This window comes from Megascapheus bottae, chromosome 27, assembly GCF_031878675.1.
Source record: "Megascapheus bottae isolate mThoBot1 chromosome 27, mThoBot2.hap1, whole genome shotgun sequence".
NCBI classification, from domain to species: Eukaryota; Metazoa; Chordata; class Mammalia; order Rodentia; family Geomyidae; genus Megascapheus; species Megascapheus bottae.
Genome location: NC_143535.1, coordinates 11,145,323 through 11,171,151, shown reverse-complemented (window position 1 = coordinate 11,171,151; position 25,829 = coordinate 11,145,323). Strand labels below are relative to the sequence as shown.

General features: G+C 37.6%; 1 protein-coding gene across 1 annotated transcript in view; it reads left to right on the top strand.

The window, feature by feature from the left end:
• Atm (ATM serine/threonine kinase) overlaps positions 1-25,804 on the top strand; it is a 94,776-nt gene extending 68,972 nt beyond the window's left edge. The window contains exons 41-63 of the mRNA XM_090319574.1: positions 975-1,063; positions 1,177-1,279; positions 1,915-2,063; positions 3,053-3,157; positions 4,188-4,307; positions 5,468-5,705; positions 6,398-6,565; positions 7,494-7,607; positions 8,627-8,841; positions 9,924-10,131; positions 11,141-11,254; positions 11,582-11,740; positions 12,596-12,734; positions 12,823-12,905; positions 14,312-14,452; positions 15,183-15,299; positions 16,906-17,055; positions 17,999-18,164; positions 19,113-19,199; positions 21,942-22,056; positions 22,589-22,652; positions 23,274-23,410; positions 23,510-25,804. Of these exons, the coding sequence (XP_090175700.1) occupies positions 975-1,063; positions 1,177-1,279; positions 1,915-2,063; positions 3,053-3,157; positions 4,188-4,307; positions 5,468-5,705; positions 6,398-6,565; positions 7,494-7,607; positions 8,627-8,841; positions 9,924-10,131; positions 11,141-11,254; positions 11,582-11,740; positions 12,596-12,734; positions 12,823-12,905; positions 14,312-14,452; positions 15,183-15,299; positions 16,906-17,055; positions 17,999-18,164; positions 19,113-19,199; positions 21,942-22,056; positions 22,589-22,652; positions 23,274-23,410; positions 23,510-23,693 (3,165 nt within the window). The 3' untranslated portion in view covers positions 23,694-25,804. The remainder of the gene's footprint in view (positions 1-974; positions 1,064-1,176; positions 1,280-1,914; positions 2,064-3,052; positions 3,158-4,187; positions 4,308-5,467; positions 5,706-6,397; positions 6,566-7,493; positions 7,608-8,626; positions 8,842-9,923; positions 10,132-11,140; positions 11,255-11,581; positions 11,741-12,595; positions 12,735-12,822; positions 12,906-14,311; positions 14,453-15,182; positions 15,300-16,905; positions 17,056-17,998; positions 18,165-19,112; positions 19,200-21,941; positions 22,057-22,588; positions 22,653-23,273; positions 23,411-23,509) is intronic.
• The last annotated feature ends 25 nt before the right edge of the window (positions 25,805-25,829 follow it).

Genomic DNA, 25,829 nt, shown 5'->3' with positions numbered 1-25,829 from the left:
CCCAGGCCCAGCATTCAAGACCCACAACCAGCAAAAAACAAAAAATAAAATAAAACAGGCCTAGGATTGTGGCCTAGCAGTAGAGTACACACCTCATATTTGGGAAGCCCTGGGTTCGATTCCCTATTACCAAATACACAGAAAAAGCCAAAAGTTGTGCTTTGATTCAAGTGGTAGACTGCTAACCTTGAGAAATGCCAAAGGACAGTGCTCAGGCCCTGAGTTCAAGCCCTAAGACTGGAAAATAACAATAACAACAAAAAGGGCTGAAAGCAAGAATTAGGAGCACTTACCTAGCAACTTGAAGCCCTGAGTTTAAAACCAGTACTGTAATTCTGTTAAAAAGTTAACTCAGAAATTTAAGGTAGATGAAAATAAAAATTTTGATGTCTCAGATAAGTTGCTCTGTCTTTAATCCAAATCCTAAGTCTCTTATTGAATATCACTTGTACTTTTTTTTTTTTTGCCAGTCCTGGGCTTGAAATCAGGGCCTGAATACTGTTCTTGGACTTTCTTAAGACTAGAACTCTTATCAATTGAGCCTCAGCACCACTTCCAGCTTTTTTTCTATGTATGTGGTGCCAAGGAATTGAACCCGGTTCTTCATGCATGCTAGGCAAGCACTCTCCCACTAGGCCAAACTCCCAGCCCTAAAAACATTTTTATTAGCATATGTGACTTGAACAAGTGTGTTTCAATGCAACATTTCCACATGTCCATGCAATATACCCCATCAGACTTCCTCCTTCATCACCATCAGTCCTTCATCTCTCTCTCTGTCTTCATTCTTCTTGAAAGAATCTCTGCAGGTTTTCTTGTTCTAGTACATGCATATAAATTCCTTTTTCATCCTCCCTCTCCTACTGTTAAACCTTTAGTTAGGGATTGTATGTTGGTAATGATGAAGCCAATGTTCGCTAAATTCATGAAGTTTTTTTTTTCTTCTCCCATTTTTGTTGTATTTCTGTTTTCAGGATCTTCTCTTAGAAATCTATAGAAGTATAGGAGAGCCAGACAGTCTGTATGGCTGTGGTGGTGGGAAAATGTTGCAGCCACTTACAAGGTAAATCCTAACTAGGTAAACTCCTTTTTTTCTAGAAAATGGTATAAGGATTCTATTTATGAAGGAGTCATATAGATTTCGGTATTTACAGTTCATATAATCTTTTCTTATAGACTACGGACCTATGAGCATGAAGCAATGTGGGGAAAAGCCTTAGTAACATATGACCTTGAGACAGCAATCTCCTCCTCAACTCGACAGGCTGGAATCATTCAGGTACACCTCCTTATTTGTGGTTTGATGTTATTTCAGTGTATCATCAGAGTATTTGTATAGCCAGATAAATTTAAGAGGTAAGACTAGAGTTAGCTCTTAAAAAAGAAAAAAATATATATATATCTATGCATACAAGGAGGTTTTATTGTAATAAATGGATGTCTACATACATTGTTCTTTGTAAATAATCTTTTTTTCAGACTTTGATCTGAAACCTTAGGGATTTACAGGGAAAGCAGACAGGTCATTGTCCTATAAGAAGATGTTTCTAAGTGTCATCAGCCAATAGTAGAAGACATGTATTGAGTGTATACAGTGTGTGCCAGGTAGTATATTTGTGCTATTTACTCCCTACCACTGCTCATTATAATTTGTATTAGAGTTGGTCCCAGTTACCAGTTCTGTTACTGGCTAATACTCTTTAGGTATTATTTCATCAAATAGTCTGCATTCTATTGCTGTGGCTTTTGGGGGAATATACAAAATAGTATTTTAGGATTTTAGTGGTATTGTTAAGGATTTTAATGGTATTATCAAAGTCTTAAAAGTTAATTATTAAAGTTCTCTGTCTTTTCTCTGGTAATTCTTTTTTTAGATCTTTATTTGCTTTCTTTGTTTTAATGATTCCTGTTTAGGCCTTGCAGAATTTGGGACTCTGTCATATTCTTTCCATCTATTTAAAAGGGTTAGATCATGAAAATAAAGAGGGCTGTGCTGAACTACAAGAGCTTTATTACCAAGCTGCATGGAGGAATATGCAGTGGGACCATTGTGATTCTGTCAGGTAAAAGAAATTGGACTTGTACAAAACTGCCCCATCCTATATCTAAACATCTGTTTGTGTCATGTTCTATGAATGTGGCAGTAACTATGCTCTTATATTTTATAGATTGTATACAGTATGTATTTACTTAAAATGCTTCAGTAAGATAGTACTTAGTTTTGTCTTTGATGTGTTTTTGTTTTTTGTTTTTGCCAGTCCTGGGCTTGAGCTCAGGGGCCTAAGCACTGTCCTTGGACTTTCTCAAGGCTGGAGCCCTACCACTTGAGCCTCAGCACCATTTCTGGCTTTTCTCTATGTATGTGGTACTAAGGAATCGAACCTGGGTCTTCCTGCATGCTAGGCAAGCACTCTACCACTAGGCCAAACTCCCAGCCCCTGTCTTTGATGTATTTTTTATCTGGTCCACAAAGTTCTTTGTATTTCGTACTTTTGTGAATTTTTTTTTTTTTTTTGGTTTTCCATCTATTTATTTATTTATTTATTTATTGCCAGTCGTGGGCTTGAGCTCAGGGCCTGAGCACTGTCCTTGGATTTTCTCAAGGTTAGAGCTCTACCACTTGAGCCTCAGCATCATTTCTGGCTTTTTTCTATATATGTGGTACCAAGGAATCAAACCCGGGTCTTCGTGCATGCTAGACAAGCACTCTACCACTAGGCCAAACTCCCGGCCCTCCATTTTTTATTTTTTTATTTTTTTATACGTTTTTTAATTTCAATGTATAGGAGGTTTACAGTTATATTCGCTAGATAGAGGGTACATTACTTCTCACACATTGATATCCCTTCTTATGTTTTTGTCCCCATTTCCCTCCCCCGACCCCCTCACCTCATTTTTTCCCCTCCTGTTTCAAATAAACAAGTAAACATCTATATAATAAATACTAATTTTAGTTATGGTGTTTTATCTGTTGAATCACATACACGTGCATATTCTAGGATTTTCTGTTTTAAATGCATCTTTTAATTTTATTCTTGGAATTGCCACACAGCAAAGGAGTGGAAGAAACCAGTTACCACGAGTCATTGTACAATGCTCTCCAGTGTTTAAAAGACAGAGAATTCTCTACATTTTATGAAGGTCTTAAATATGCCAGGTATTATCAAAAGACTAATATTGTGTTTAAACTTTTAATGTCATGGGCATTTTTTCAACCCTTGAGTAATAGTTTCAGTGTAAGGATTTGTAATGAGGAGAAGGTATACAGATTTGATGACTGTGATTAAATAATTCCTTTTCATTTTTTGTCTAGAATATTTTTCTTTGCAACCATAGATCAGTTCTTTACCTTGAGCCCACAAGAGTGTCTTGATGATTCCTACTCCTTCATTCTGTTTGTGTACAAGTATCTTAAGAATTTTAATCTTGTCTAGTCTTATAGTTACATTGCATTTATTTATAAAAGGAGGATGAATGAGGCTTATTTCAGGTGGAAATGGGATGGTGTAAAAGGGAGCAACTAACAGGCTAACTAAATGTAGCATGTTTTTGTTCTTTGTCAGTAACCTAATAAATTCTGTGTTTATTAATATAGAAACATTGACTGTCAGTTTCTCAGGTTATTGTCATAAGGAAAAACCATGATAGTAGAAACACTTAGGCTAGCAGAGTATTCAAGGGGTAGACAGCTACTAGTTGCATATTTAAACCATTAGACCTTGATTTAAACCTAGATTTTTTTTTTCCATCAGTCATGGGGCTTGAACTCTGGGCCTGGGCGCTGTCCCTGTATTTTTCAGCTCAAGACTAGTGCTCAGCCACTTGAGCCACAGTACCACTTCTGATTTTCTTGTGGTTAATTGGAGATAAGAGTCTCATGGACTTTTGTGCCCTGGCTGACTTAGAACCATGATCCTAAGATCTCTGCCTCCTGAGTAGCCAGGATTACATGCATGAGCCACTGGCTTCCAGCTTAAATCTAGATTTGTAATATCTCAAAGCTTGTTGTGTTTGCATGGCAATTTTGTATTCACTGTTGCCTATGTGTATTAGTGTTGTTAGTTCTGACACGCCTAGGATGAGAACTCAAAACTCTAGTTTGAACCTCTTGTTTCTGTGAAAGCCTCTTTTTAGTTTTGAAAGTATATAATATATATATACATTTTTCCCTCTCTCTTTTTAACCAGAGTAAGAGAAGTAGAAGAGTTGTGCAAGGGCAACCTAGAGTCTGTGTATTCACTGTACCCCACTCTTAGTAGATTGCAGGCAATCCGAGAGTTGGAAAACATTGGGGAGCTTTTCTCAAAGTAAGTAACTGTAAGACTTTGTAATTCTTTTTATTATTTTTTTGTGGAGGACTTCGGGGTTGAACTTTGGGCTTGGGTGCTGTCCTTGAGATTCTTTTCCTCAGGGCTAGTGCTTTTTTTGGGATCACATTGCCACTTTTAGCTTTTTCTGAGTAGTTTATTGAAGATAGAATCTCATGGACTTAACTTGTCCAGGATGGCTTCAAACTGCGGTCTTCGGATCTCAGCTTTCCGAGTAGCTAGGACTACAGGCATGAGCCACCACTACCTGGTGAGACTTTGTAATTCTAAAGTGCAGCTTTGCTGTTATCAGTAATGGGCATGATAATCATTTTAAATTAACATTTAGAATTTTTTTTCAGTTTTACTAGATAATTGGATAAATGTCCGTAATTATAATGTAAAAATTGAAAGATTTATCAGGTTTCAGTAATTTGTAAGAGTGAGTTGCTGAGATGAAAATATTTGGGATTTGTTGTTTGCGGATCATTTGGGGAGGCAGTAACACTTTGGTTTCTATGACTTGGTGTTACTGTGTTCTTCTCTCTCCAGTAATTGAAAATGCTTTCATGTCCCTAGTCATCACTTTCCTAGTCTCTACTTCATCTTTTCAGGACAATTGTCCTGAATGATTAGACAGTATTTATTTAATTTATGCATATGGAAAACAAACAATATAAATGAATGTACTCCTTAAATAATGTTTCTTTACTGAATTGTGATTTCTCTGACTGCTGCAGCTGTATACAAAGATATCCCCAGTTAATGAGTCTTGTTCATTTCTTTATATAGATATATGTTTTGCTTTTCTGCCAAGAGCATTTTAGCAAGAAAGATACATATTTTTTTATGAGAAGGGGTGGTGAATTTTCTTACTCCAAAAGAATGTTTATTTAGAAGGTCTACTTTTTTGTGATTTCAAAGAATATTATGTGGATGTTTGAAATGGGTGTTAACTGTGGCCTATCTACTGACTACTCAGAGCTTCAACTGCGAAGCATTTTATAGTTTTCTATACCTTGATCCATATGTAGGATTATTTCCAAATTCTGGTTTTATTAGTATAAGAATTCCTTTGTGTTGTATCTTAAGTTTCAGAACATATATAATTTTTTTCTTTCATTTCTCTTATTTACATGAACTCCATGATTTGGCTTTAGGTCGCTCACAGATAGACAGCAGCTCTCAGAAGTGTATATGAAGTGGTGGAAACACTCCCAGCTTCTTAAGGACAGCGATTTTAGTTTTCAGGAGCCAATTATGGCTTTACGCACAGTCATCTTGGAGATTCTGGTGCAAAAGGAAATGGAGAATTCCCAAAGAGAATGTTTTAAGGACATTCTTACGAAACACCTCGTAGAATTCTCTATCCTGGCCCGAACTTTCAAGAACACCCAGGTAAAATTCTCTTATCTTACCCCTTTCCTTTTCCTCTTAATACTCAGATAACAGAAAGTGTGAATGAAATGCCATTAAGACATAGAAGTTGCTCCTATGTAATATAATTAAGATTTCCATATTATCTTTTGCTTTTTTTTTTTTTGCCAGTCCTGGGACTTGAACTCAGAGCCTGGGCACTGTCCCTGAACTTCTTTTGCTCAAGGCTAGCGCTCTGTTATTTGAGCCATAGTACCACTTTTAACTCTTTCTGAGTAGTTTATTGGAAATGGTCTCATGGACTTTCCTGTCTGAGCTGGAATTCTCAAATTCTGAACTGCAATTCTCAGCTCTCAGCCTCTTGAGTATCTAGGATTACAGGTATCAGCCTTCAGCACCCAGCAAAAATTTCCAATAATGGGATTAGACTACCTGAGTTTAATCCCTGGGCAAAGTACATTTCCTACTTATAACATGAGAAGATTCCTAACTTGTTTGTTGATTCAAATCAGTGATTTCACACCCATACATGCATATACATATGACAAGATAGATGGATATAGGCTGGAGGTTGGAAGGTAAATATAGAGCTACTTACAATAGCCCCAGAGAAATGTTAAATTCTCATTCTCAGATGGTAGTTGTTCCTTATTATTTTAATGATAACAGTAGTAATAGTAAACATAATTGTTCCCATGTGATTTTCCTTTCAGCTCCCTGAAAGGGCAATATTTCAAATTAAGAAGCATAACTCAGCTATTTGTGGAGTCTCTGAGTGGCAGCTAGAGGAAGCACAAGTATTCTGGGCAAAAAAGGAACAGAGTCTTGCTCTGAGCATTCTCAAGCAAATGATCAAGAAGTTGGATGCCACCTGCACAGAGGTTCTTGGGTTTTATTTTGTTTATTCTTCTTTTTAAGTTGTCTAAATTAGTATTTACTATTATTAAAAGCCATTCCTATGCTTCAAACTATTCTTTTACATTTTTATTGGCATCAGTTACTTGTACAAAGGGATTTTATTTTAACATGCCCACTATATGCCATAATGTACCTTCATATCAGATTCACCCCCTCTTGTCACTCTCCCTGATACCATCCCTTCAAATTTTTTTTTTCTTTTGTGCCAGTCTTGGAGCTTGGATTCAGAGTCTGGGTATTTGACCCTGAGCTGTTTTTGCTCAAGCTCTTGCTTTATCACTTGAGCAACAGCTTCATTCCAGCTTTTTAGTGGTTAATCAAAGTCTCCTAGACTTTCTTGCCTGCTCTCACTTTGATTTTCAGCTTTCTCATCTGAAAATTAGGGATACTAAGAGTTTTCAGTTCATAGGATTTCTGTGAGAATTAAGTGAATTCGAGTACTTAAAGCCTGGCACATAGAAACACTCAATAAATGGGAATTGTTTTAAGAATGGTAGTAATAAAAGTACAGGATGGTTATTTCATAAGCCTTCATACTTGGTATTATTAAAATAGTTATATGGTTAAAAGGTGAAGAAAAGAATTTTTAACTTCTTTGTTATATTTTAATTATTTGTTTTACAGGTTTTATCATGATACTTCCATGCATGCATACCAAATTCTTTCGACCATGTTCACACCCTTTATTCGTCTTTTTCTCTCTTTTTCAGTGACATTTTCATACATGCCTAAAAAAAAACCTTGGTCATATTCACCCCCATCACCCCCTTCCCCTTCCTCTCACTTCTTCCTCCACCCAATAGTTCTCATTTTACATGTATGCCTTTTTGGCATAGCCCTCGTAATGAATTACACTTGAAGGTTTTGCTTTTTTTTTTTTTTTTTACACAGAATAATCCCAACTTAAAACTTATATACACAGAATGTCTGCGAGTTTGTGGCAATTGGTTAGCAGAAACTTGCTTGGAAAATCCTGCAGTAATCATGCAGACTTATCTAGAAAAGGTGAGCTAACTTTTGGAGCATCTCTTTAGATCTTTGTGTAGCATGAATGAACTTGGTCCTTGTATCAAGAACAGTTATTTCAGAAACAAATGAAGTATAGCTTCATTCCTGTGTTACTTTTAGAGCTCTACTGTTACTCTTAAGGGCAAAATAGAATGTTACAAAAGGAGAGACATTTCGCAAGTTATCTCCTTCCCATTTCCCTAGCTATTTTTTCATTGATATTTCTGATCGTCTCTCCTTGTATTTATCCACAAAACGCTAATTAAAGAATATTCAAGGCGTGCATGGGTGTCTCATACCTGTGATCCCAGTTACTCAGAAGGCTAAGATCTGAGGATCACTGTTCAAAGCACAGGTAGGAATGTCTTTGGGCCTCTTAACCATCAGAAAACCTAAAGTGGCACTGTGGCTCAAGTGGTAGAACACTAGCTTTGAGCTAAAATACTCAAGGACAGTGCCCAGGCTCAGAGTTCAAGCCCCATGATTAACCAAAAAAATTTTAAAAAGAATGTTCAAGTTATTCTTTGCTCCATGTTCAGTCAGCCCTTCTGAAGTTCAGACTAGGGCTTAAGTACTGCCAGTGCTCTTTGACCTTCCTGTTTCTTCTCTTGTTTCTCTAGAGTAAGTAACTTCAGAAATAATTGCTACAATAAATAAAAGAACAGGAAAAGCAAGATGAATTGTCTTTAAAGAGCTCTTTATTGTTGCATGTCATATTGAAATTACCAGCTTTGATGGATGGGTATTTCTCCACTGTCAAAATTGCTTAAACAATTATGGAAATCGCTATTTAGCTTTTTTTGGGGGGGAGGGGCGGTCATGGGTCTTGAACTCTGGGCCTGGGCACTTTCCTTGAGCACTTCAGCTGAAGGCTAGCACTCTACCACATTAAGCCACAGCACCACTTCGGCTGTATAGCTTTTGCAGATATACATAAGTTAAACTTCATTTAAATGACTCTTTAAATGTATTTAGTGTTTGTATGTAGAATTTAAATGAATTGTGTGTTCTTAAAGGCAGTGGAAGTTGCTGGAAGTTATGATGGCGAAAGCAGTGAGCTCAGAAATGGAAAAATGAAGGCATTTCTGTCATTAGCACGATTCTCTGATACTCAGTATCAGAGAATTGAAAACTACATGAATTCATCAGAATTTGAAAACAAGCAAGCTCTCTTGAGAAGGGCCAAAGAAGAAGTGGGCCTACTAAGAGAACATAAGGTCCAGACGAACAGGTAATTAGATGTCCTCAAGTGACAATTATTTTGAGTGGGGGAACTGAACTCAGGGTCTCTTTCTTTGCTAAGCAGATACTCTGCCACTTGAGACTCTCTAGCAGCCACTCTTTTGGCTGGGACATATTGTAGTCAGCTATCTGTACTTTTTGTCACTAAGATGGCAGTCGCACTGTGACACCCAACCATTTTGCTTCTCCTGTAGCTTGGGATGACAGGCATGAGACATGAGACATGAGACACTGAGCTCAGCCAGTCATTGCGATGGAGCTAGCCCAGGCTGGCTTTAAACCACAGTCCCCTGATCTCTGCTTCCCAAGTAGCTAAGAATCCAGGCTTGAGCTACTGTACCTGCATGTTTCTGAGACTTAAATTTTTTTTATCATACTTACAGTTTTGAAGACTATAGGTTGGTTTGAGTTCTTGATTTTCTTGGCTCTACTGTGGCTATTAACACCAACATTTGTTCTTTTGTTTAAATTTAAAAAAAAAAAACAAAAACTCATGCCCTGGTTCTAAGCCTATTATAGAGTATATGGGTATCAGTTTCTTTTTGTTTTTCTTGTTTTGATTAGTATCACAGTTAAAGATCCCGCCCCCTCTTTCTTTTCAGTCCTGAGGCTTGAACTCTGGGCCTGGACACTGTCCCTGACCTCTTTAGCTCAAGGCTAGTGCTTTACCACTTGAGCCACAGCACCACTTCCAGTTTGGGAGTGGTTATTTGGAGATAGCAGTCTCATAGACTTGTGCCCGGGCTGGCTTTGAACTATGATCCTCAGATCTGAGCCTCCTAAATAGCTAGGATTACAGGTTTGCGTCTGCTCCTGGCTTACAAAAGACCATCTCAATGCAATCTTTTCATTTAAGACTATCTTGAATTTTTTTGTTCTATTTTATTCTACATATTTTAGTAAAAATAAGTTAAATAGCTCGAGTATACTTCATTTATAGTTATCTAAGCTTGTTGAATTCCAGTTAGGACAGTTATAATTTGTATTATTTTGCTTATTCTCCTGAGCTGGACACCTAGTTTATTTGTTATATGTATGATTTTGTGTTTTATTTTAAATGTCTAATGCAAGATACACAGTAAAGGTTCAGAGAGAACTGGAACTGGATGAATGTGCACTCCGTGCACTGAAAGAAGATCGTAAACGTTTCTTGTGTAAGGCAGTTGAAAATTACATCAGCTGCTTGTTGAGTGGAGAAGAACATGATATGTGGGTTTTTCGACTCTGCTCCCTCTGGCTTGAAAATTCTGGTGTTTCTGAAGTCAATGGCATGATGCAGGCAAGTTTTACTTACAGCAACATTTAAGCTTGTGCTTTAAAAGGACTTAAACAGAAGTGGTGCTGTGGCTCAATGTGGTAGAGCAGTAGTCTTGAGCTAAAGAGCTCATGGATATCACTCAGGTCTAGAGTTCAAGCCCCTGGACTGACCCCCACCCCCAAAAAAAAAAAAAGCTAAGACATAACCCCCTTCAGTGTCCAATTTGGCAGTTTGGCATACCATTTTATTTGTCTGGCATCTGGTTTGGTGCTCTATACATAGATGCGTAAGTTCTAAGTGATGCGGGTTTGGGCAAACATGAGAATTTATGTTGCCATTGCCCCATTTCTTTACAATTACCACCAGGAGTATATAGAATGCAATAATGGATTGGTAAAACTGGAAAGTAGACTAAGATGATGCAATCATCAAATTATGTTTGTAATTGTACAAAAAGATACTTTAAGGAAAATATCAAGCTTACATTGAAAACCTTAATTTTAATGACACTTAATATGTTTTGCTAGTTTAAAAGTTAAACTCTACTAGTTGGAAAAAAAATAAAGCTTCATAATAAACACCACCAATTTATCCTCAAATGTATGTAGAAAAAACATTATTATTTTGTAAGTAGCACTGTAGCTCCAGTGGTAGGGTGGTAGCCTTGAGCTGAAGAGCTCAGGGACAGCGCCCAGGCCCAGAGTTCAAGCCCCACGACTGGGGGAAAAAAATTTTAGTTCATTGTTCACTGAATTCTCAATTCAGGATCGTAGGAGGATTCAAACACACATGTGTCCTCCTTGGAGTCACTGGGATGAAGGAATGCCAAGTATTCCAGTGCCGAATCCAGTTTCATTTAGGATCAATAATTTTTAGTTATCAGTCTAGGATCCCCATTGGAATGTTAGTAACTTTTTGTTAACAACTATTACTGAGTTAATAGAGGAACTTTATTTTAGGATAATCTATTTGCTTAGATGTGAGAATAAAGAAATATAAATTTTTTATTTTTATATTGTGTCAATGGCAGAGAGATGGAATGAAGATTTCCTCATACAAATTTTTGCCTCTTATGTACCAACTGGCTGCTAGAATGGGGACCAAAATGACAGGAGGCCAAGGATTTCATGAAGTCCTCAATAATGTAGGTAACCTGAAGATCAAACATAGTAATAATAACCATTCTCTTATTCTCTTATACTATTGTATAAAGTACATTTTGTTCTTCCTTTCTGGGGAAAGGAAATGCAGAGGAAAGGGGAAATAACAGTTTTGTTCTTTCTTAGGACACATGTTTTTCAGTCTCTTGTTTATGATATATTTCTCTTGCTTGCTCTTTCACTGTTATACACATTCATAATCTACTCACTGCAGAATATAGGCAATAACTTGCATTTTTATTTAAAGCAAAATGTTTTAAAATGTACATTTCTAATTTTGTATGAAACTAATAATTCTTAACTTTCTACAGCTCATCTCTAGGATTTCAATTGATCATCCTCATCATACTTTGTTTATTATATTGGCTTTAGCAAATGCAAACAAAGATGAAATTTTGACCAAACCGGAAGTAGCAAAGAGGAGCAGAATAACTAAAAATGCACCCAAACCAAACTCTCAGCTTGATAAGGTATTAGGATTAAATGCTTTTTGAATTGAGATAATCATTCTCAGAATATTCCTTTCTTAAGTTTTCTGGGTTTTAAGAATGTATATTGTTGGGGCCAGGAGTTTGGCGTAGTGGTAGAATGCCTGCCTCACAAGCATGAAAAGACCCAGGTTCAATTCCTCGGTACCAAATACATAGAAAAGGCCAGAAATGGTGCTGTGGCTCAAGTGGTAGTGCTCTAAGCCTTGAGAAAACCCAAAGACAGTGCTCAGGCCCTGAGCTCAAGCCTAGGACTGGCCAAAAAAAAAAAAAAAAAGTATATTGCTAGCCTAGTGCTGGTGGCTCATGCCTGTAATCCTAGCTATTCAAGAGGCTAAGATCTGAGGATTGAGGTTCAAAGGATCGTGGTTCAAAGCCAACCTGGGCACAAAAGTCCAGGAGACTCTTATCAATTAACCACCAGAAAACCAGAAGTGTTGCTATGGCTCAAGTGGTAAGAGTGCTAGCTTTGAGCTGAAGAGCACAGGGACAGCACCCAGGCCCAGAGTTCAAGCTCCATGACCAACAACAATAACAGAAAATGTATATTGCTAATTATTAGGGATATTTAAGTTCCACCTAAAACAGGCTCAAAATTTCTGAATAGTTCTCAGATCATAAATAGTTGTACTACTTTGCTTTTTTTCCTCACCTAAGTTATTGATATTTGAGATTAATATACTTTTAACATTATTTCATTTTATAAAAGGACTTTTGGATTATTATAGTTCCATTGTTTAAATCTGTGCATTAGTTTGGATTTTTGGGGTTTTTTTTTTATAAGAACTTTAGCTGTTGAGTGGTGAGTAATCCTTTACGTGGGTCTTTCATTGCTAGGATCGAATGGAGGCTGCAAACGAAATAATTTGGACTATCAGACGTAAAAGACAGCAGATGGTCAAGAATGTTGAGGCATTGTGTGATGCTTACATTTTACTAGCCAACTTAGATGCCACTCAGTGGAAGACTCACAGAAGTGAGTTTGGGATCATTGTTGCTTCTCCTGCTTTGATCTTTTGTGCCATTCCTCAGCTGCCATTAAAGTCTTTTCTTTATAAATACAGAAGGCATCAGCATTCCAGCAGACCAGCCAATTATTAAACTGAGGAATTTAGAAGATGTTGTTGTTCCCACTATGGAAATAAAGGTAATTAACCATCAACTTTTGATTTTTAATTAGATCATTTCATTAGATTGAATCATTTGAGATTTTTTTTATTTTTTTATTTTATTGTCAGGGCAATGTAGGGGTTACAGTTACATTTATGGTTACCCCTTCCCCTATTTTTCACTTTCCCTCACCCCAACCCCTCCCAAGTTGTAAAGTTCATTTCCAACATATTGTCTTGTAAATACTGCTGTTACATTGGTTCACCCTTTGTCCTTTGTCTCATCATCTAGCTTTTTACATATTAAATACCAGGTAAATGTTGCCATTTTATGTTTCAGCCTAAAAGCTTTCTGTATTAATTCTCTTTATTCTCAGTTCTGCACCTATCTTTCTTGGACAGGTTCATATATTCTTCCCTTCATTGGCCGGAAAGAAAATTCCTATGCTTTTTTGCCCAGACTTATTCATTCATTCATTCATTCATTTATTTATTTGTAGGGCTTGAACTTCAAGGTCTGCATGTTTTCCCTAAACTCTTCAGCTCAAGGGTAGTGCTCTAGTGCTTTGAGCCACAGTGCCACTTCTGTTTTTCTGGTGGTTAATTAGAGATAAGAGTCTCACAGACTTTGGTGCCTAGGCTGGCTTTGAAAAATGATCCTGAATTCTCAGCCTTGTGAATACTTACAGGTGTGAGCCACTGGCACCTGACTCCAGACTAATTTTTGACTCAACAGTTCCCAATTATTTTATTATTTACTCTAATTTCCCTATTATTTTATTATATGTGTGTGTGGCTTTACTCATGGTAGAGAATCACACTCCCTGGCTGCTGGTATATATTTGTCATAGTCTTCCTATGTCATCCATGCTAGCTTCAAATTTGTGATCTTCCTGCCTTAGCTTCCCAAGTTCTGGGATTATATGCAATACCACACCTATCTTTTAAAAAAAATTCATTATGCAGTAAAAGATAGTCATTGTAATATATTACATTTTAAGTAGTATTTGTTACTGTATTGACTGCTTATATTTAGCTATATCATAATAATCTTTTACCACTAGAAGTATCTTGTGGGTAGGGATATATGTAATTTAAAAAAGGTTCAGAAAATACTAAATCATTCTAAATCTTATCTTCAAATTTTAGTATAGTACTTAGTGTCTCTTTTTATTGAGTTTGAAATGTTGCACATATGAGTTTTCAGCAACAGTACTCTAACTTGCAATGTTGTAGTTTCATTAAATAATATCTATATGAAAGGCCTATACCTTCCTACTGTCCTATCTTCCATTAAACAGAAAGGAAATTATACCTCCAATTCTCAATCAGGAGACATATTGCTGTTCATTTTCTTCTGTTTAACATTAAAAGTGCCATTTGTAATAGATTTCTTTAAATTCAAATGGTATGTCTAACTTGCCATAATTATACTTTTCATTAGGTGGACCCTACAGGAAAATATGGAAATCTGGTGACTGTACAGTCATTTAAAACAGAGTTTCGTTTAGCAGGAGGCTTAAATTTACCAAAAATAATAGATTGTATAGGTTCTGATGGGAAGGAAAGAAGACAACTTGTCAAGGTAAGATGTTTCCTTTTTTGCTACAGATCTGTGAGGCTTAATCAGTTAATATTTTCTTTCTGCCTCATGTGTATGTCTGTCTGAGTAATTTATAACTAAACAAAACCTGTGGAATAGAAATGCATTGTTTTGAAGAAACTGCTTTTCTCTGTGTCTGAAAGACTGTTACTCTGTATGATTGCTTTAAGTAAGAAAACATAGTAGTGCATATAAGTATGAGGACAAAGAATCAGCTTGTTAAGAATATGGTGGTTCATTTCCATGATAAGAACGTACTGGAGGCCTGTGCCTTATTATACTGGGTCTGCCACCATGCCAACTGCTGCCATAGCTGGAGGAGACAGCATTCTTCACCTTCTGACCAGCTGCGCAGGAGCTACTTGGGACCTGCTAGAGAGCAGTGGAGAGATACACTCTAGTGTGTCTCAGGTATTTTGCAATTGGCCTTCAGGTGAGGGAGTCCCTTTAGTCTAATCACAGAAGCAGGTAGGGGACATAAAAACCAAAATGATTGTTATTTCAAGATCATCCTGGGCTAACAAACCCAGAACTTACTTTATAGCCTAGCTTTTTTTTTTTTTAATCAGTCAGCTTCCTAGTGTAATAACGTAATAACTAAATGAAAGAATTGACAAAAGGTCTTACTGAGAGGGACAGAGGTGCTTAAGATTTTCTGCTGAGTACCTTGTTGCTCTCCCTGGCTGTCTGTTTATATGTGACTATTCTCAAGGGCCGTGATGACCTGAGACAAGATGCTGTCATGCAGCAGGTTTTCCAAATGTGCAATACATTACTGCAGAGAAATACTGAAACTAGGAAGAGGAAACTGACTATCTGCACATATAAGGTAAGTGGCTATGTTCTGTTGCTTCACCAAGAAAAGATGCATTATTTGGACTAAAGATCAGATATTTTGGAAAGAACCAAAAAGTAAATATGATGTTTTATGAGCCACATGGATACTCTTGTTACACACTCATTTTTTTCTTTACAACTCTGTAAACCTGAAAAGATTACTAAAACGTTCTTAAAGAACAAGTCTTCTATAATGAGAAAGTAAAGGAAGTTTTTAAGCTCTTGTGAGGAAGAACCCCATTTTCCTAGGAAGCAATAATTTCCAACCAGAAATTGAGTCTCTAAATAAAAACTCAATGAGAGAACATCTTGATCTCAAATATTTGAAAATTAAACTTCCATCTCTAGTACATAAGTCTTTTTTATTTTTGCAACTTTTTGGACATCTAAACAGATTGTAGTGAAACCCTTGTTTTCAAAAAAAACTTGTTATCTCACAACTTTTAGTAAGGGCTGGCTCCTGATAGCTATGTGGAACTCTTAAAGGACACCACAATCTTAATAAATACAAGTAGAACTCTTTTTTTTTTTGATGGGGGGTCAATTAGTGAGGCTTAATTTGTGACCTTGGCACTCTCCCTAAGTTCTTTTGCTCAAGGCTAGCGCTCTACCACTTTTTGTTTTGTTTTGTTGTTTTTGTTGTTGTTTTGTTGGTCCTGGTGCTTGGACTCTGGGTCTGGGTGCTGTCTCTGAGCTCTTCAGCTCAAGACTACCACCCTACCCCTTGAGCCACAGCTCCACTTCTCATTTTCTAGTAATTAACTGGAGATAAGAGTCTCACAGTCTTTAGTGCCCAGGCTGGCTTTGAATCAAATCTTTAGATCTCAGCTAGGATTACAGGTGTGAGCCACAATGCTGGCCTCTACACTTTGAATCATAGTGCCACTTCAGTTTTCTGGTGGTTGCTTGGAGATAAGAATCTCATGGCCTTCCTGCCAGGGCTGATTTTGAACTGTGATCCTCAGATCTTAGCCTCGTATGTAGCTAGGACTACAGTCATAGCCGCCAGCACCCAACTAAAGTAGAACTCTGGGTTACTCATCTCCATTGTTGAGAATATCCCTCTCAGCAAAAGGTACTTTCTGAGCTTACTTTGATTATTATGGAAATTTTCAAAAGGAGACCATAGCTGGGCATGGTAGCTCACACCTGTAATCCTAGCTACTCAGTAGGCTGAGATCTGAGGATCAAGGTTCAAAGCCTGACGGGGGGGAGGGGAGAGACAGAAAGAGAAAGATGGGATGCTGAACAAGAGGAGAGTGAGTTCAAAGACAGTCTGGGCAACATAGCAAGACCTTGTCTCCAAAACAGATTCCTCAGCTAACCTTATCAGATTAATTATAGATCACAGATATGGTGAATATGATCTTTTAGGAAATTATGGAAATCAAGAAAGGAGTAGACTCACAGAAAGCTGGAAAAGTCATTTTCTTTGAGTTTATGAAAGCAGTGTTTTCCATTGCTTTCCTCCAAGGAGCTTTGTCTAATACTAATATAGCCTTTTTTAAAAAAAAAAAAAAAAAAGCTTTTTTCACTGATAGTTGGTCAACTACTCTTTAATGGCAACCCATAAACAAAAAGTATTTACTTAACTTCAGGTGGTTCCTCTGTCTCAGCGGAGTGGTGTTCTTGAGTGGTGTACAGGAACTATACCTATTGGTGAATTTCTTGTTAACAATGAAGAAGGTGCTCATAAAAGATATAGGCCACAGGATTTCAGTGCCTCTCAATGCATAAAGAAAATGATGGTAAGTACCAGTCAAAACTAAAGATACTAAGAGATTTAATGGCTTCTTAAAATTGAGCATTTGTACTTATTATGCAATTAGCTGACCAGCTTGAAGAGATGTGTTTTGTGAAATACTTGGACATTTGCACTATCTCCTTGAGGCAGTAGAAGAAAATATTCACTGCTTTATATTTTAGAATGGTAACAGTTCTGTGACCTATGTGTTTGAGAAAGCAGATTGGAAATATAAAGTGGAATCTGAACAAGATAGGTAATGGTAGGAGTATAGGGGGTAGACAGGAGAAATAGTAAGGAAGCAGAAATGATAGGATTCAATTGCTGATGGGAGTTGAAGTCAGAAAAAGAATTCCTCCCTGTTCTCTAGCTGAAGTTACACCTGTCATTTAAAAACATAATGGGGCTAGGAGTTTAGCCTAGTGGTAGAGTGCTTGCCTAGCATGCACAAAGACTCCTCGGTACCAAATACATAGAAAAAAAGCCAGAAGTGATGCTGAGGTTCAAGTGGTAGAGCTCTAGCCTTGAGAAAGTCTAAGGACAGTGCTCAGGCCCTGAGCTCAAGCCCAGGACAGGCAAAATACGTACGTACGTACGTACGTACATACATACATACGTACGTACATACATACATACATACATACATACATACATACATACATACATACATACATACATACATACTGGGTAGAGGCCAGGAGTTTGGCATAGCAGTAGAGTGCTTCCCTAGCATGCACAAAGCCCTGCATTCAATTCCTTGGTTACCATATACACAGAAAAAGTCAGAAATGGCTCAAGTGGTAGAGCACTAGCTGTAGGACAAGTTAAGGACAGTGTCTAGGCCCTGAATTCAAGCACTGAGACTTGAAAAAAAAAGGGGGGGGGAATATTAGTTGGATTCATTGAAACTATTTTGACAAAATAACTTACAAATGTTCAATTTAAAGGAGGTACAAAAGAAGTCTTTCAAAGAAAAACATGAAACCTTCATGGAAGTTTGCCAAAATTTCCAACCAGTCTTCCGTTACTTCTGCATGGAAAAATTTTTGGACCCAGCTGTTTGGTTTGAGAAACGATTGGCTTATACGCGCAGTGTGGCCACATCTTCTATTGGTAATCTGATCTTAAGAGATTCATTCATTTGCCATCTTCTTGTCTGTCTTAATAGATTTCATACTTTCTAGTATTAATTATGACAGGACCACAGATCTTTAGCCTTAGATCATTGTTTCTTATTTAATCCTGATTGCTAGCTTCTGATTTTTTTTTCCCCAGTCTTAGGGCTTGAAGGGTCTGAGTACTGTCCTTGGGCTTTCTCAAGGCTAGCACTCTACCACTTGAGCCACAGCACCACTTCCGGCTTTTTCTATTTATGTGGTACTGAGGAATTGACTCAGGTCTTCGTGCATTCTAAGCAAGCACTCTTAACACTAGGCCAAACTCCCAGCCACTGATTAATTTTTGTTCCATATTGAACAGAAGAAAAGTTTTACTATAGAATGAAAAACATACCCATAGACTGTTTGGGGGGAATTTTTTGCCAGTCCTGGAGTTTGAACTCAAGGCCTGGGCACTTCCCTGAACTTTCACTTAAAGCTAGCACTCCACCACTTGCGTCACAGCACCACTTTTTTGTTTGTGTTGTTCCAAGGAATGGAACCCAGGGCTTAATATATGCTAGGCAAGCACTCTACCACTAAGTCACCTTTCCAGGCCCATAGATTACTTGATTTTTAAGTATATTCAATAAAAATGGATGCACATAATGTTCTTCTGGGACCCAAGTAAATAATGGTTAACTGCGAGTTTTCAAGGTACTGGTGTTTTAAAATTGTATCTTTATTAAAAGAAAACTGGTATTTCTTCTATTTGTAAAATGCAGTATGCATTCAGAGCTGGCCAGCTTTGGCTTAAACTCAGAATAGCTACTTTATATATTTAATTACATTTAAAAAGGCTAAAAGCCTAACCTAGTTAAAAACGATATAGATCAGTGGTATTAATTGAAACTGTGGCTAGGTATTCTTGATCTCATTGATTTTCAAATTTTTTTTCCTTCAGTTGGTTACATCCTTGGACTTGGTGATAGGCATGTACAGAATATCTTGATAAATGAGCAGTCAGCAGAACTTGTACACATAGATTTGGGTAAGTAATACAAGAGGTTATCTTAACAAAATATTTAATCATAGGAATATTGGTAAAAATTTGCTCTAACTGCCTATACCACTATGTAATCAAGGCACTTAGCTAAGGAATGGAGGTTTTATAAAAAGTAAAACAGTGACATTTGATTTCACATGTTAGGTTGAAATAATGGCATTTCCAATTGGAAAAGACAGTTTTTGAATATAATGACAGGTCGAAAATTCTCAGTAAATGAATCTCAGTTGAAGTCAATAGATTGGAAGAGGTTCTGATACTACACTTGGTCCTTTATAAAGACAAGGATGAAAACTTAAGTACTTAGCTTTGAGGAATAGTCATCAAGTCATAGAAACTAGAAGGTAGCAGTGTCTTAAAAAACAAAGGAAGAAAAAATGTCACAACAAGTGTAGGTTCACTAGTAACTGAAACACAAAGACCACATGAAGTGGATGCTGAAAGCGGGTTTTTGAGATTCATCACTTGTAGAACAACTCTAGGAAAACCTTTGGAAACTAGATTATAAACTGGCAAGCTGAAAACATGTAGACTGAGTGTAGAATAGTTCTGCAAGAAGTTTGAAGTGAAAGGAAGGTTGGGAAAGCAATTTGTTGTGTAGAGATGTCCCCTTCATCCTCGCTCTTCAGATGAGAGAGGAACAAGTGTATTAGATACAGGCAGCTCCTATGAGGATCTCTTATGCAGGTGCAGTCATCTGAAGATAAAAATGAGAGAATCCAGATGGCTTCTACTCTTACCTATCTGTTGTTTCAGTAGATTTCTATTGGCCTTCTACTCTTACCTGTCCTGTCTGTTGTTTCAGTAGATTTCTATTGGCCTTTTCTGGTCTTAGCATCTTAGGGTCCCAAAAGGAAGGATAAAGGAACAGTTGGTGCCATGTTATGTCTACATATTATTAGTCCTAGTACCATCTTAAGTCTATTTAGATCCTTTCTGCTTTTCTGAGACTTGAGCAACCATATGTTAAATCTTCTCCCTGTATCATTTATGTTCTTAGATATCTATTTTTTCCAGCCACTGTGTGTGTGTGTGTGTGTGTGTGTGTGTGCGCGCGCGCGCACACACACACACACACACACACAAGTATGAGAACTTGAACTCAGGACTTCACAATTTATATCCTGCTTTTTCACTCACAATTGACACTCTTACAACTCAAGCAATGCCTCCACTTCCAGGTTTTTGCTAATTGTCTTAGAGATTTGTCTGTGCAGTCTGAGTTCAAACCATGATCTTTAGATCTAAGCCTCCTAGAACTATAGGTGTGAACTACGGGTGCCCAGCTTTTTCCAGGCTTTCTTTCCCTCTCTTTCAAGATCACTGATAACTTTCTGGAGAGCCTATTAGCTGTAGTGAGGAGCCCTTCCCACTGGGACCCTTCTTAGTGGAGGCCAAGGACTTCTGTTCCACCTGTCATAGCAAGGTGCTGACTCCCAAAGGCAGCAAAAGCAGAACTTAAAATCAAGAGTCTCCTCCTAACTGAAAAATCAGTCATAGCCAAGAAGAAAATCTCAACTTGAATGCAATATGGGGATGACAAAGGTTACAATTACCTGACAAAGGTCATAAAGCAGCCATCATAAAAGTGCTCATTAGAAAAAAAAATGATGGATATTTCAATACTTATAGAGGAAAAAAGTCATGAGAATGTCTTCAATATGGAAGGTTAGATAGAGCTCTCAAACTTGACCCCAAAAGTAATCTTTAAAAATTCTTTTAAAGTACCTATGACGTACACTCAGCTTAATTTTAATTATCTTCTAAAATCTAAGTGCCAGTGACTGTATATAGATTCCCTTCTTGAATACTTGCTTGTTAAACATGACATTTGAAATATGATGTAAAAATCCATAAATTCTTTAATTTAAAACAAAAAAATTCTTTTAAAAAATGCAGAAAAGAAATTGGGTGGTAAAATAGGCATAAGTCATGAATGGACATTTGACCAGAGAGGTTATTAAGATAGTGAATTAGCCAGGCGCCAGTGGCTTACACCTGTAATCCTAGCTACTCTGGAGTCTGAGATCTAAGCATCACAGTTCAAAGTTAGCCTTGGCAGGAAACTTGTGAGACTCTTATCTCCAATAAACTACTCAAAAAGCCAGAAGTGGTAGTGTGGCTCAAGTAGTAGAGCAAAAGCAGCTCAGGGAACACCACCCAGGCCCAGAGTTCAAACTCCAGGTCCAGCAAGGAAAAAAAAAGACAGTGAATTAACATACAAAAGGATGTTTGCTCCTTAATACAACTCATCAGTAAAAGAAACACATTGAAACCTACAACAGCTTGGCACTGGTGACTCATGCTTATAATCCTAGCTAGTCAGGAAACTGAGATCTGAGGATCGAGGTTCAAAGCCAGCCAGGGCAGGAAAATCTAAAACTCTTATCTCCAGTTAACTGCCAGAAAACTGGAAGTGGAACTGTGGTTCCAAGTCATAGAGCAGTAGAGCTTTGAGCACAAAAGCTCAGGGACAGTGCCCAGGCCCAGTTCAAGAACCCATAACCAACAAAAAGAATCAGCAAATCTATATGAATCTCCAGAGAACTACACTGAGTAAAAAAGGAAACCCCAAAGGTTCATGTTGTATAGGTACTGCAGTATAAAGGAACATAATAAAAGTGACAAGGTTATTTGCCACCTTTATGAAATTTACATGCCTCTTGTAAAGAAAATAGCTGTTACTCCTTACCCCACCTTTTAATTTTTTTTTTAATTTTTTTTTAGGGGTTGCTTTTGAGCAGGGTAAAATCCTTCCTACTCCTGAAACAGTTCCTTTTAGGCTGTCCAGAGATATTGTGGATGGCATGGGCATCACTGGTGTTGAAGGGGTCTTCAGAAGGTAAGTCACATGAGGAAGGGCAGACAATTTTTTGGTGTCAAAAATCAATAAAGCAATAATAGTTTTTCCTTCCTTCACACCACCTAGGACTTAACATAACATGCTCCCATTGTTAACCTGTTCTGAAAGAGACCTACTTTTATACGTTTATTTGATGTCTTAGCTGACCTTTTACTGGTGACTGCTCTTAGGTGCACCTTGTTTGGAATGTAAAAGAGACTGCAATTTTCTCTTCAAGGAGCAGATACTCAAATACAACTTTTGCATTCCCTGTAGTTTCTCAGCAGAAGTTTATTTATACAGTAAATAAAGACCAAAAGGTTTTGTGGTAACAAATACAAAGCTCATAAAATATACTTGTATTAATTTCAGAAACATCTATTAAAAGCATACTCAGCGAAGTATATGAGATTATCAGTTTGGGAATTGCTAATAGTATGCTCACATATTGCATGTGAGCATCTATAAGAACACACATTAGAAACACTGGTATATAACAAAACCCGTACCTGTAATATGTTTGAATCTGTAGATGCTGTGAGAAGACCATGGAAGTGATGAGAAACTCTCAGGAAACTCTGCTAACCATTGTGGAGGTAAAGTTTTATTTTTTAAGGACATGGATATTTCTTTACCAGAAAAGCTTTATCTGGCTAGGACTGCACTACATTGTAACTAATCTCTAATCTAAAATAAATTCAAGCACTTTGAGATTTTTGTGTTATGATTTTGATATAGTTGATTGTGGGGCTTGAACCTGGTGGGGCTTGAACTTAGAACCTGGGCTGTTACTGAGCTTTTGTGTTCAAGGCTAACACTCTTACCATTTGAGCCACAGCTCTGTGTCTAGCTTTTTGATGAGTAGTTGGAGCTCAGAGTCTCATGGACTTTCCTGCCCAGCTGGCTTGAAAACATGATCCTCAGATCTCAGCCTTCTGAATAGCTAGGATTACAGGCATGAACCACTGGTGCCTAGTCCTACTATTGTTTCAATAATAGTTTCCACTGGGATTCAGAATAGATAGAATAAGCTCAGAATGAATGAAAACCAGAACCATAAAAAACCAGGAAATGTGATTTTGCTCCTCCTCCTTCATCAGCTGCAATGTAACTGGGCTGTTATTTTTACTGATTTATTTTATGGTCATGACTATCATTTTTAACTACCTGATCCAAAGGCACATTGTTCTTAAGATATATGGGTATTCTCTACTTAGGTCCTCCTTTATGATCCACTCTTTGACTGGACTATGAACCCATTGAAAGCTTTGTATCTGCAGCAGAGGCCAGAGGATGAGGCTGAGCTCCATGCCACTCCAAACGCAGATGACCAAGACTGCAAACGAAGCCTTAGGTGAGCAGTGTTTTACACTACTAGTTACTTAGATGTTCTTATTCCCAAGGCCCTTAAAAACGGTTGTACATCATTGACATCTTTACATTTTTCTCTTAGTGATTTTGACCAGAGTTTCAACAAAGTAGCTGAGCGAGTGTTGATGAGATTGCAAGAGAAGCTGAAAGGAGTGGAGGAGGGTACCGTGCTCAGTGTGGGCGGGCAGGTGAACTTGCTCATACAGCAGGCTATGGACCCCAAAAACCTCAGCCGACTTTTTCCAGGATGGAAGGCATGGGTATGATCTTCAGTATATGAATTATCCTTGAATTCAAGAAATTATATTGCCCCCACACAAACTTGAGTAAGGACTAATGTTTAGCCGACTGAATGTCCGTGTGTTGAAACAGTGTCCCTGCTTGACTTAGTCATGACCCAAAGAGGCTTCAGCTGCCTCTCACATGGTAGAAATAGCTTTTCCTGCTGTGCTATTCTCAAGGGCAAACTGGTATTATTACAATCGAATCTTCCTTTGCTAGGAATCAGAAAAAGTACATGCACTGCTTCCAGAGTAGTTTTTAATTAAAACGTCTCCGATGTGATAAATTAGAAGTATCCATTTATCATGTTATAGCTGTAGTGTACAACATGCACGTGGTGCCCCAGCATTGCAAAGAAAAAAATGTGCAAAGTATAGGCTGAGCATCCTTGAACTGAAAATCCAAAATAGGAAAGAAATGCACTAGACAGTTTTTGTAGGGTATTATGTATTTTGTGTTGAGACAGGGTAACCTGGAACTCACTGAGTAGCCCCAGCTTGCCTCACATTCATAATCCTCCTGTCTCAGCTCCCTGTATACATATATCATGATGTCCAGCTCATCCATAACTTTGAGTCTCATGTTGGTAGCATTTCATATTTCAGATTTTCCAGTTAGGGATGCTCACCTGATAGTCTATACATACTTGAGAATCTGAAAAAGACTAACATCCCAACTTTGGTAAAGGATACTCAATAATATGTTTAGACTTTTAGTACAAGATCACAGAATTACTAAATAACAAAGGTATCATGGAAAACAAGTTTTAAAGATATGATTGGTATAGTTAAGCTCTGGACATGATCCTTTTTTCTTTGCCTCCCACATAACAGGAAGTACAGGTGTATTCTACCACAAATGACTTGTTGGGGAAGTCTTCACTAAAGTATGCCGCAGGGGAAATACTCTTTAAAGAATATTATTTCCCCTACAATAAAACCTTACAAGTTTAATCATACTGTCCCAACTTACCACTAGAAAAAAGTCAGCATTAGAGAAATAAGGCAACTTGACCAAGGCCAAAAGTAGTAAAATGTAAAATACAAGTATAGTATAGTACTTACTAAGTTGATGAGATTCCAGGTGAATAGAATCTTGGGTTCACCAGTCATTCGCTTACAAGCTCAGTAAAAACCCCAATAAAGAAGACCCTAGAAAAGGCAATTCATTGTGGACAGCTTGAATAGTTGTGTCCAGATGAAAGGAACGTATAGACCTCTACCAGCTGTGTTCAGACTAAAGGAAGGTATAGCGCTTGCACCAGCTGATGCTGCTTGTTATTTCTCCAGTAGCTCCTTAAGGTAAAAGGACCAGCAGTGTGGCCTAGTGATAGAGTGCTAAACTAGAATGCACAAATGGGTTCAATTGGTAACACATACATAGAAAAAGCCAGAAGTGGGGCTGTAGCCAGTGGTAGAGTGCTAACATTGAACAAAAAAATCTCAAGAACAATGCCTAGCCCCTGACTTCAAGCCCCAAGACTGGCCAAAAAAAAAAAAAGTACACACTTAGAAATTTAATGATATAATCTAAAACGTTTGTGGCTCAAGCCACTAGCTACTTGGGAGGCAGAGATTGTAGGGAGGGAAGATTGTGGTTCAAGGTCAGCCCAGGCAAAGAAAAGTTTGTAATACTCCTCCGAACTAGTGGCTGGGCACAGTGGCACACACTTGTTATCGCCGCTTTGTAGGGAAGTAGAACAAAATAGGAGGCGCATAGATTCAGGCTGTCCCAGGTACAAAGCAAGACCTAGCAGGAAAAATAGCCAGTAACCAAAAGGGTAGGTAGAATGGTTCTGGAGGCTGAGCATATGCATAGAAATGGTTGAGGCCCTGAGTCCGTTTGAAGTCCAGTTACCACCACCACCACCATCACCACCACCCCAAAATGGGAAAACATTGGAGATCTTTAAGTTCAAAATAGGCTAATCTTTTCAAAAGCCAGTATGTTAGTTTGAACTGTGGCATTGCAAATATTTTGATTGCACCTTAATGAAATTATGTATTTTATGTCAGTTTGTCTCAGTACAATTGAATGTATTTTTTAACTACACTGTTAGCTGAATTTATTATGAAATGTTTTAAATAAATATAAAAAGAAGTATATGTAAAGACTCACTT